The sequence below is a fragment of the Cupressus sempervirens genome, chromosome 3 (assembly GCF_028749045.1).
Source record: "Cupressus sempervirens isolate cs-2001-9-10 chromosome 3, ASM2874904v1, whole genome shotgun sequence".
Lineage (NCBI taxonomy): Eukaryota > Viridiplantae > Streptophyta > Pinopsida > Cupressales > Cupressaceae > Cupressus > Cupressus sempervirens.
Window position 1 is genome coordinate 516,892,608 of NC_143120.1, and position 12,562 is coordinate 516,905,169.

The 12,562-nt window shown below is 38.4% G+C and overlaps 1 protein-coding gene across 3 annotated transcripts in view; it reads left to right on the forward strand.

Annotated features, from left to right (window-relative positions):
* The window catches only part of LOC149567443 (FKBP-like peptidyl-prolyl cis-trans isomerase family protein), a 272,211-nt gene that overhangs the window by 227,023 nt on the left and 32,626 nt on the right, over nt 1-12,562 (forward strand). For 2 of the 3 annotated variants that reach the window (XM_089820635.1, XM_089820633.1), the window contains one exon: nt 11,398-11,700. In XM_089820635.1, coding sequence (XP_089676761.1) covers nt 11,398-11,514 — 117 coding nt within the window. In that variant the 3' untranslated portion in view covers nt 11,515-11,700. Of the gene's footprint in view, nt 1-11,397; nt 11,701-12,562 lie in introns of those variants that run through there. The other variant, XM_089820634.1, reaches the window with a different exon arrangement.

A 12,562-nucleotide genomic window follows, 5' to 3' on the forward strand; every position in this document is an offset into this window, starting at 1 on the left:
TGCTGGCACTACACTACTCTGATCTCAACATGATTTTTATTTTGTTGTTGTGACATCCTAGTGTGGTCCATTACAACAATCCCAATAACTATCATGATCCTGTTCGGTTGGAAAAAAGATCCTTTCTCAAACCATATTCCTCAGTATATCTCCTCATGAAGTCCCAAACGAGAAATGTATCTATCACAAATGAGGGACTAATAAGGATGTTTGTACAGCTAACCCTGAAATCAGTTAACCAAGTAATGCATCTGTTATCAGTAATTGACATCATATTACTGGCACATAACTTACAATTGTCAAGGTAGGAAGCCTGAGTACACCAACAAAACCAACTTACTGCAACCAACCAATTAATATATGGAAGCATGCATACTAACATCATGGAGTGACTTCAATGACCCAAACTTTCCCATGTAGAAGTGGAAATAACTGTACTATACCAAGAGGATTTCCCACTGGTTGCACAAATTTCTGCAAATCTTCACAATGAAATTGCCTCGGGATTGATGTCAACATAAATAATGTGAAAAAGCTAGAACAGCAGTAAACAATCTGAAATCTCACTGGATACATAGAACTCATGAATATGGGAGCAACATAGAACCCATCTCCTATGATTAAATCTACTCTGCCATCAATCCTCAACGAAAAATTGCTCATTCGATGGACAAAATAAACCATCCTACTCATCTTCATAGGGTAAACTTCTTGAGTTTGGAAGATCTGAAATAAATAATTAGTGATGTATATGATTGAAATCGGGAAGTACAATCTGATTTAAGTACTCTACATAGAGGAAAGGAATAGTACCGATGAGTTCTCCAAGTACAAGCCTGAAAATCGAGCATTTTTATATTCAAAAATAACTTAGCAGTGGCTAGAAAACACCTCCAAGTAATTTCCAACAAAATCTTTACTTCCTTCGCGAAAGAAATTGTACCAACTCCCCATACAGTGAAGTGACCGGTCTACAAGCAAAAAGAAAGCTCAAAACTGATATCCCGATCCATTCTTTTTTAAAAAACACTCCCAATATTGCCCATTCGTGCATTTCTCCAATCCGAAAAATCTCTCTCCAATCCATTTGTATTTCTAAATGAACCAATGAAATAACATGGCTGGTAAGGATATAAACATCATCATCAGTTCCGAAATTAAGATCATCCATCCAAAACCCACTCCAAACATCCCCAATAAGCTCCATTATTTCTTGTTGATAATTGCAAGCATGTATACCCAGCCATGAATGGCTTCCAACATTCCTAGGAAGGTGCACAACACAACTCTAAGTGCCATCTAAAACATAATACATCATGGAATTTCGTGACTTCTTTGTTGATCCCTTGTAGCCTATCCATGATGTTGATTTTCCCGGATCGCTGCAGATGTAATAGCACTGCCATAATGTCTGGTATGTACATTCCAAATGGTAGCGTCCTCTTGTATTTGTATGAGGAATAAACCAAGAGAAGAGACATGTCCGTTCATGAGACATGTCTATTCATCAATATAATTAATATAATGGCATATATATATATATATATATATATATATATTTCTTTTTGTTCTCACAATTTTATCCTACTAAAGCTACCAAAACATCAACACTCCCTCTTAGCTAGGGAGGATAAAGACAAGACACGTGTTAGCCGATTGGATGGTTCCGGCGGTGTTTCTGTAGTCGACGGAATGATGGTCGTAGGTGTTTTATATTCTGTAGCCGACGGGGTGATGTCCGGCGGTGTTTTGTATTCTGTAGCCGACGTCGTCGGTAAATAGTTTGTAGCGGATAGAATATTTGTGGCCGACGGACTCTTTCGGGAAGGTTCAGCGGTAGTATTTATATCCCGTTTGGGATCATTGTAAAGCATCATTCATCTACTATTGTGAATAATAATATAAGTTCTGCTGTTCATGTTCATTGTCTGTATGCGTTGATCTCTTTACCAGTACGGTAAACATTTGGCGCCGTTGCCTTATGAATCTGGAAGGTGGGAGGAATGAAGATTAATGCCAAATCAGCTTAACAAGGATCGGAATAAGGTTAAGGGAAAAGATGGAATCCGTACTGTGCAAGAGAATTTAATTCTGGCACAGCAAGCCGAACACTGACGGAGATTTCAAAAGATTGCCGACAGAAACCGTAGCGCAGAAGAATTGTTGGAGGAGACTCGGCAGCGGGTGGAATTGGTGGAAGAAGCACGGGAGGAGTTCTTGAATTTGTGTTCGCCGAGGGAAGAGAATTCAGACGGAAGAGCATCAACTCGCACTGCTCGCAGTGCCGATGGAGCACGAGCGTGGAGTGACCTCTTCGTCCAGGATAGACTTCCGCGGGAAACAATTTCGGAGGATCCTTCTTCTTCACCAAGGTTCGCAGCTGTCGACACCTCTGGTGTGGGAGTGCAGACCACTGATGCAGGAGTTCAGACTGCCGGTGTGGGAGGGCCGACCGCTAGTGTAGGAGTGCAGACCTCCAGTGTTATGGCGGGACCCAAAGAAAAGCTGTCGAAATTTGAAGGTGATGGTACCGCCGACCCCATCCGACATTGTAAGACATGTGAGACGATTTGGTGGGCAAATGGAATCACAGATGCCGACGAATGGGTCAGGCAATTTTCGGCAACCCTATGGGGTGTCGCGATTGATTGGTTTTCGGATACAGATCTGCAGAAGCTGGACACCTGGGATAAGATTAAAAAGGAATTCTTGGCGGAGTTTAAACTCTTGCGGGATGATAATGAAATCGTAGCGGAAATTTTCAATACCAAGCAGGGGAAGCACGAAACTGTCCGTGTCTATGCCAGGAGATTAAAAGACTTAATAAACAAAATGGAAAGCAAGCCGGCTGACGGATTGCAGAAAAGGTGGTTTGTGGACGGCCTACGCTCACAGTTGCGGAGGAAAATGAAAATTGTGCCACCGTCATCATATGTGGATGCTTATAATAGAGCACTGGACCTTGAAAGTGCGCACAAGACAAAGAAGAAGAAAACTAGCTCCTCTGACTCTGATAACGACGAATCTGCTGGAGATGATAGCAGCGACGACGAAGGTAGTAGCAAAAAGGTTCGTGCCTTATAGAAGGATATGGTTCGAATGATGGAGTTTAAAAAATATGCAGAAAGAGCCAAAAGGTAGTGAACTGTGGTGCACGGAATGTAAGACCGACGGTCATACTAAAGGATCGTGTCCGAAGAACCAATTCTATGACATCTGTCAGATCATGGGACATTCGACAAAAGACTGCCCCTTTAACATGAAAACAAGAGGATCTCCGCAGGTGCTTCTCACACAAGAGGCTTCCCCGTCGGGTAGTAGCAAAAACACGAATACCGTCGGTGCTACATCCGGAGGATACAGGAATAATAACAGAGGGCAAAATAATAACAATAATAATGGGAGCCGAAGTCGAACTCAGTATGATGCAAACGGATGGCCGATCGTTCAATGCTGAGCGTGTAATTTGTGGGGTCATTTTGCACGGGATTGTACAGCGGCAAACACCAAAATTATTATGCAGATGGTGCGGACCCGACGATCACGAAGATTCCAAGTGTCCAAAGGCTGGAGTAAACTTGATCACTTTTGGCACGGATGTAGAGGAGGTTCTGGCAATTACACGAAGGCAAGCGGAGGAAAAGAGAAAAGTGGGGGAAGCGCAAGCGGACATTGCAAAGGCATCGTCGGCAGGGACATCTCAGTTGAAGGATATCACCGGCACCTTGGCAAGGAACTTCGCAGAACAAAACATTGTACGACAGATCTTACAAACGCAGATGCCGATCAAGATAAGTGACCTCCTTACAATGCCCCAGTTAGGGATGGCCATTCTGAATCATACACCGTTTTTGAAAGCACCGGAAGACACAGGAAGGGACAGTAGGGAAGTGATGACAACAGACCCAATGCTGCTGGCACTCACATTCAGACGGCATCCGGCGGTTGTCAAGATGAGGATTTTGGGAAATGTTTTGACAGACACAATTGTCGACGGAGGGTCCGGCGTGAATGTGTTGTCGGAGGATACTTGGAAGAAGTTGGGAAAGCCGACATTGTGGTCACCTGCATTTCAGTTGCTCACGACAGACCAACATGGAATCAAACCGTTGGGAATCTTGAAAGCGCAACCGGTAACGATTGGTACGCAACTATTTTTATTGGATTTTGTGGTCATTCCATTAAAAAAAAAAGAATATAATGCTATTCTGGGACGGGATTGGTTGGTGCAAGCAAAAGTAAAACATGATTGGAAACGAAATACCCTATCAATGGAGCACGGAGGCAAAAGATTCACAATTGACCTGCATACACAAATGGTCGGTGAGGAGGCAGCATCGTCAGATTCAGAGAGTGACGACGAAGCAAAGAGCAGAATGGAACCAGACAAAGAGGAAGTATTGAGACTTGATGGAGGATCGAATGACGACGACCTGGACTCGGTGAATGGCCTGTTCCACTGGCAGATAGAAGACTACGAACTGTTTCTGAGTTGCAATATATTAATGGTCGACGAACGTGACAAAACACAGGAAAATGAATGTCCGGAGGAATGCAGGGAAGCGAAAGAAGGAAAACCTGCCATGGCTGAAGCTGAGGGGAAGAACATACAGCTTGAACATAGAAAAACGAAACATCCCACTGTCCGGTACATGGTGAATAGACCGCGCAGAAAGAAAAGGTTACACCGCAGCATAAAATTAGTGGAAGGGCACCGATAGCAAGGAAAAAATCCAGTTGCGCGACGACCGCAGGCACAGTGGGCGACGGAGGTGGCACAGAACAGACGTAAGGCGTACGACGGTCAGAATGAAATCAAAGTGGAAAAGTTTAAGGGTAGATGGGTTGGACCATATCAGATTCGGAAGGTCGGCGACAATGGAGCAATCAGATTATCAACTTTGGACGGGCAGAAGATACCTCCGGCAGTCAACAGATCCAAATTCAAAATATATGGTGCCAGGAAGACTCCGTCGCTGTCACAGGATGGCCAGCTGACTCCGTCGTCGTTGCAGAATGGCGACGCCTGGAGGCAAAATGGAGGTACCTCTGTTATTTGATTTCTTTTAAAAAAAAAAAAAATTAAAAAAAAAAACAAAAAAGCGGGCCCTACGGACAGAAAGGCCCGCGGGCAACTGCCTGTCCGCAGGCAGCAAAAGTCCCGCGGACCACTGCCTGTCCGCAGGCAGAGAAAGTCCCGCAGACCACTGCTTATCCGCAGGCACAGAAGCGGAGGTCCCCGTGGTGCAAAAGCCCCGCGGGCATAAATTTTAATAAAACTTTCTCGCAAAAGAAAGCCCGCGGGCTTTAAATCAGTCTCCGCCAGTAAAGGAATGGTCTGTGGGCATAAAATAAAAGCCCCGCTCAAAAAGAAACATAACGTCCTCTGTCAAAGACTTAGCAAACTCCTCCGACCAGCAGACTTCTCTGTGGGAATACAAGGCTTCCATTTTTTTCCGCCCGCGGGCTCTAATCTGTAGCAGACGCAAACCTTTTGGAGGACGGGGAAGTAATAGAACAAGGTCCATCAGGAGCATGCTGTTTTTCGCAGGTGCGTTCTTGGGTTTTCTCTGTGCTTCAGTTGAACAATGTAATTGGCATCGGCTTACGGGGGAAGGTTGTTCTCATTTTTCGGGCAGTTGGCCATCATTCTTTTGCCGTTGGCAGTTCTCAATTTGTGCACTCGGCAATTTCCATCCAGAGGATTAGGATTTCCGCCAAGAGTTTCGAGAGGCACACTAATTTCGTCAAGGAGAAATTGCAAAAAGAAAAAAGAAAAAGATGATGACAGATTCAAGTTGTTCAGAATGAGTTACAGATGATGTCAAAGGAAAGGGGACGCATTTGTAGTTGCTAGAAAGAGTGCAGAATCGACAGAAAATGACAGAAATGGTGGGTTTCGTGCATTTCCGTGTGGGTTGCGAAGTGCTAATTTGGTCTTGGCGGCAAGGGGCGCTGCCCCAGGACCCTATGGGGGCGCTGCCCCCTGGACCCTCAGTTGTTGCGGATATCAGTCGTGGGAGTCTGATCAGTTGAGAAGAGTTTAAGTGGCTGCAGGCATGGACTTTCTGTGTACCAGAGGCACTAGGAGTAGGTGTTGGCCGGGAGACTGTCTTGGTGGATGCGTAGAGAGCTCGGGAGGAGCTAATCATCCAGTTGGAGGCAGTGCAGTGACACTTAGCTTAGTGGACCCAGTGTTGGAAGCAGAGAAAGCAGCACAGGTGGCTATCAAGGTCAGCTTCAGGAGACAGTATTGTGTTAGCAGAGGCTATAGGCACGGGACGAAGTGAAGCGATGTGACAGAAGTAGATTTTTCTTGTTGTAGTCACTCTGATGATATATTTTGTTTGTTAATTTGTCTCAGATATTTTGTAATTGTCGTCCGGAGACTACTTTTTTTTTTGGGGGGGGATGGTGTCAGCCGACTGGATGGTTCCGGCAGTGTTTTTGTAGTTGACGAAATGATGGTCGTCGGTGTTTTATATTCTATAGCCGACAGGGTGATGTCCGGCGGTGTTTTGTATTTTGTAGCCGACGAGGTGATGTCCGGCGGTGTTTTTGTATTCTGTAGCCGACATCGTCGGTAAATAGTTTGTAGCGGATAGAATATTTGTGGCCAACGGACTCCTTCGGAAAGGTTCGGCAGTAGTATTTATATCCTATCTGGGATCATTGTAAAGCATCATTCATCTATTATTGCGAATAATAATATAAGTTCTGCTGTTCATGTTCATTGTCTGTATGCGTTGATCTCTTTACCAATACGGTAAACAACACGTATTATACCATTGGTAATATTAGATATGACAAATTTTAAAGATATCTTTCATAAGAAGATATCCACCATTTTGATATCACATATGATATCAAGAGTATTGGCCTTGAAAATATCAACATATGATATTCACCAAAACTCTAAGTAACAGTTTCCAGAATATCAACGCTCGATAATCACCATGTACTCAATAAGATAATGGTTTTCAGAGTATGAACATATGATATTCACCATTTTGATATTGCATTTGAGTATTGGTCTCCAGAATAACAATATATGATATTCACTAAATACTCTTTTTGAGTAATGGTCTTCGGAATGTCGAGATGCAAGATATTCACCAAGTACTGTGAGTAATGGTCTCATGTACATCAAGTTGCATGATATTCCCGCATTACATTCACCATGTACTCAAAAAATATTTATAAGGTATGTGCATACGCATTCTCATAATGTGTACCATATAAACATCCACCATGCAAAGTATAATCTATCATGATTTGCATAGACATCGTAAGATATCCATCATAATAGAAAATCAAGTTATTGTTAGATCGTCACCTTTCAATAACTTCCACAAACACAAGTGATAATCATTTGGAAGTCATCACTTCCTCATGATGTACACAGGGGTTAGGCCCATTGAATCATGCAATCACACACATGATACCAGAAGTTTACATGAAGTTATAGCCCCCTCTGATTCTATTATGATCAAGATTTTCAAAGATCACTTGAAGCATGTCCTCTATTTGCTTCTTCAGATAGATGTGTCAGACTCCGTATGAATCTGATATCAATCTCCCTCTTCCTGCAAGAACACACTCAGAAGAAAAGATCAAGGTAATTAGCTCTTATACTAAGTATTAAAATAAAATAAGCAAGAAACTAATATAGTACTCAAAAAATACTTATCTCTCTAAATATCCTTAAGAGGCAGTGTCTCTAGAAATGGTTTCTGGTCATGAGATACTTGGATCACTCATACTAATTTTCACATTGTCTTTGTATCCGCTTGACTATATATGTTCACTCAAAAAATGACTATAGATCAATTTCATATCTTGAAGCTTTGCACAAGACAAACTCATCTCACATCTGATCTGTATATTGTAGTATGCTCGTTTCATTCTTTCCAGAATACTTTCCAAATGCATCTATCCAGTATTATCTAGTTTCATATTCTTTGTATTACATCAGATTATTTTCACTGTGAATAAATATCTGTCACACATGCTCTACCTTTTAGATATGAGTATAGTTTATATACTTATTACTCATCTTGAATATCCACTTAAGTCTGTTAAACCACACGATTACCATTGTGCTCGTTTATCACTTCATTTATTTCCTACCAGCACTGTCTTCTTTAGCTCTTCTAATATCTATCTTCTTTATTCACTTCAAACATTCCACACATATCTTTGCAAATGATAGAATATATATATTAAAGAGTTATGTCTTTTGATAAATGGGATTATCTCTTACAAACTTCACGCCTTTTCAATTTAGTTCATTTAATTTTATTACTCTACGAATCTCAGTCGCATTAGTCTCCAATGTTATTGCACACATTTGTTTGGGCATATACGACTGATTTCACCATTACTCTTCATCGAGACTTTAATGTTGCCTTTATATTTGCTTCGTTTGTAACCAATGAGATGTAAATTTACTCCATTCAAATGTTGAAAGGATTGTTGCATTGGCTAACTACAGTTTTATGATTCTTATCTCCCTTCCTCCTTTGATTTGATATGATATGATATGATAGATTTTAAAGCCAATAGATTTTGAAAATGGACAATAGAAAGTTGGATATATAATTAGTATAGTCAACAGGTTGGATTCATTAAAGCCACCAACATCCAAGTACATAAAAAACTAAATCTCGTAGCGATTTGGGAGTACATAAGAAGAGGTGGGAGAGATGGGTAATTGGTATAGTCAGCAGTACGACAGAATCAGAACAAAAACTGGTGAACCAATAATTTAAGAGATAGGGTTCAAGTTGTCAATAGTATTATGATTTTTATCAATTTCTACTTCAACCTCCCTTTCCCTTAACTGCGGATGATATTACAACCAATGAGTATTCGCTCTGCCACACTTGAAAATTTAATAATAATAATCACAAAAATTACCAGTCCATAGACTGCAAAATGTGATTTGTGAAAGGAACAAACTTATAATTTCTCTACCAACATTAGGATATGACATTAACATTTTGTCTTAAAACTTTAATGCAGCCATTAAATATATTCAGAACACTTTTCTTTGATCAAGATATTTCCTAGATATAGATCGGGCTGCTATAAAATATATAACCAAATATTATTGCCAATTGATGTCGAGCAGTAATTTTACTTTTGTCAATATTCATTATATTATTGTTATTGGCCCAAATTCTCGATATCTTCAGATGGATTCTCACATCGCCAATAGTCACCTCAAGTATGTTCACCTCATAGATAGATTGTTTAATCTTACAAATGACTTCAGATAATGGTGATGTTTTTTTCCAAAACTCCTATTATTTCTCTAGAGCTAAATACTCCAAATAGTTATGGAAGGGCTTATCTCCTCAATAGAAGTAGAAAATGAGGCCCTATATGAAAACAACCAACCCTTAAATAATGACAAAAGATTAGGTCCCATTATCAATGATCAACCCAATTTGGAAAATAACCAGTTCCAACAACTCATCGAGAAGGGACAATGTAAAAACAATCCATCTAAGATTCCACAAGGAAGCCATATAAAGTACAAGAAAGAAAAGTTGTGATCCTAATTGATCTAATCTCATCCTAGTACTTGGACTTTATCCTAGATGCCAATCACACAAATGCATTAGCCTTGGGAAGGCATGCAACACCCCAGAGTAATCTAGAGGGCAACAAGTCAACATGATCTATTACAATGCTAAACTCATAACTAGATTTGACTATATATTGCCTAGAGTGTGATTGGGTCCAAATGAATTCATATTCTTGGGGAGATAAAATAACCATTATCTATTCAATTCAAACTCTAGGTCAAAAATACAATCTTGAGAAACATCTAAGATTGGGAGAAACTTCCACTTGGAAAAAGGAGGGAAAGAGGATGTGTCAGTTATGAAGTAGTTGCAAACATGAATACCCCAACATCCTTTAGGCGATCCTCTAAAGGGGACCAATTTTGAATTTCAAAGAAAGAAAGGATTCCATTCCTAAAATCATCCCAAAAGCAAGCTTTGAAGCCATTATGAATGAACCAAGAGAGGGAGTGAATTATAAGGTCTCTACTAGATCAGATAAAATTTCAAACCTTAAAGTCCTTAGGAAAGGAGTTAGTAGTGAAGAGTCTTTCCCTTGCAGGTAATTAAAATACATAAACCTGGTCCATTTCAAATTTGCATAATGATACAATTTCCATAATAGCTTAGCACCCAAAGCTTTGTTCTCAAGGGCTAAATCATGGATTCCACCCCTCTTTATTGTTTACGATGAGAAACCTTGTCCCAAGACAAAAGGGAATACCAAGATTACAACTCTTGAACTTATTTTCTTGGAATGTCCAACACTGGCATAAGCTAGATGGGAATTGCATTCAAAGTCAATTTAATCATCATGATTTTACCAAGAAGGGTTAGTCATTAATTTTTTAGGACATGATCTTATTAGATATGGTAGATACAACCTTCTCCGAAAAAAATTGTTTTTCAAACCCTATAAAGAAAGGAATGCCCAAATATTTACAAAGGAGCTTAAAGAAAAGCCCCTAAAGAAGATCAACCTGTGTTGTCCTAGAGGATCAATATTTAGAAAGAATATTTTGGATTTTTGGAGATTCACCAATTATCCTGAAGAGGCAAAGATGCAAAGTAATATACTATATTTTGTTTGATGGCCAAAAATTCATTATAAATTGTTAGATTTGTTCATGTATTAACTTATTTTACTTTTCTCTATTCTCAATATTATATAAAATACAATCTAATGATTACTCCCTCAATTATTAACACATCAAATTAGTCAAAAAATAATAATATAAACTGACATATTGATTAATTATTTATAAATAAGAATGTCAACTTAAATAATTAAAAATTTGTAATTGAACGATTAAAAAGAAATCTTAAAATAGATTAAACTAAACTATTTGAATGAAATTAAAGCAATATACTCATAATAGTTTGATAGTGAAAAATACATCATTCAATATACCTTCTCATTATTTTAGGTTTGCAATAAACTCAATCTTCTTGATAACAAGCACAATTTTAAACACACAAAAAAAGACAATCATCTTATATAAACTTGCTCTTTTTTTCTCCTATTAGCTTACCCCTTGCACATCTTTCAAGTGCAAGTGCTAGTCTATTGTTTCTAGATTTTCTTTTGAGGCTCATTGAACTCCTTTGGTCATTTGTGAGTATCAATATAATCTATTTTTTCTACGAAATTTTATTCTTCATGGCAGCTTCACTTACTTTGAACATCTCACATTGTGTTGAGAATGTAGATCATTTCTACAAGGATTATATTTAATGTTTAGGACCTATTTTGTTTATATTTTATATTTAGTTTGTTTTATGTGCTCTTAGAAATGTGATAAAAAATTGTTCTATATATGGACAGCTTGCCTTCCCAAAAGGCCTTAGTTCTGCTGCAGGAAGGCCAAGGGTACCACCTAGCAGTCCTGTCATTTTTGATGTGAGCTTGGAATTTATACCTGGTCTTGACAACGAGGAGTAGGTAATCCAATAGATCAAGAATCATAACAAAGATTTTTTAGTTCCATGTTCCATTCATTATTATTTTTTTTATCAAATCATACAATTGATTTAGTCAATATTTGTAATATTTTGTTCTGGGAATATGCGCAATGTGGTTTATAATAAATCTTTAAGATTTTTAAATAACGAAAGGATTTAAAGACAAGGTTTCAGTGGTAAATTTATTGGTGTTGACATAGAAAAGAACATAAACATGTGTTAATGTTGTGAATATTTGTCCTTTTGTTTACTTGGTCTCCTAGGTCCTTAGAATTTCTTCATTCATTCATTCAAACATTTATTTCCTATGTAACATATTTTGTCTGAATGAATTCACCTCGCTATATAATTAAACAAGCAATAAAAGTTAATAAATTATTTTACATATCCTTGCATTGATAAACTTTAGAAAGTGTGGACTTCAATATATAAAATGATTTTATTTGAAAAGAGTGCATGTAAAAATGTATGGGCATTTGTAGGGATATGAAGTATATATTTAATTCTATCTATTTTCTCTTGAAAAATATGTTTTGGATTAAATCATTGTTCTTCCTAAACTTAGAAATTGACTCCTTTCTATTTTACATTTAGAAAGGTTTAAAAGTAACATATATGTAAAAACAACTAAAATTGAAAAATAATTGCATTATTATAGATGGAAGAAAATAAAATTAGGAAATGGACAAATTTTTTTTATCAAAGCAAGTTTAATGTAAAATTTCCCAACTCCTTGTACACAGAAAATATTAGTCATAAAGCAAACATAAAGATTCAAAAAATATGTGAAAAGGGCAAGTGGATGAATAGCTATACAATAGGGTTTCAATTATGGCCTCAAGTTCAATTATGATTTAGGTTCAATTATTGTGAGGGCTCCAAGATAAAGGTTGGGCTAGGGTTATAATATAAATAGGGTTAAGGTTGTTAAATTTAATTCAAGTTTAGGATTTAATTAGGTTTAGAGCTCATCCAACATCCATTTTTTTAACTTGATATGACCCTCCTCCTGAACTTCTACTTCATCT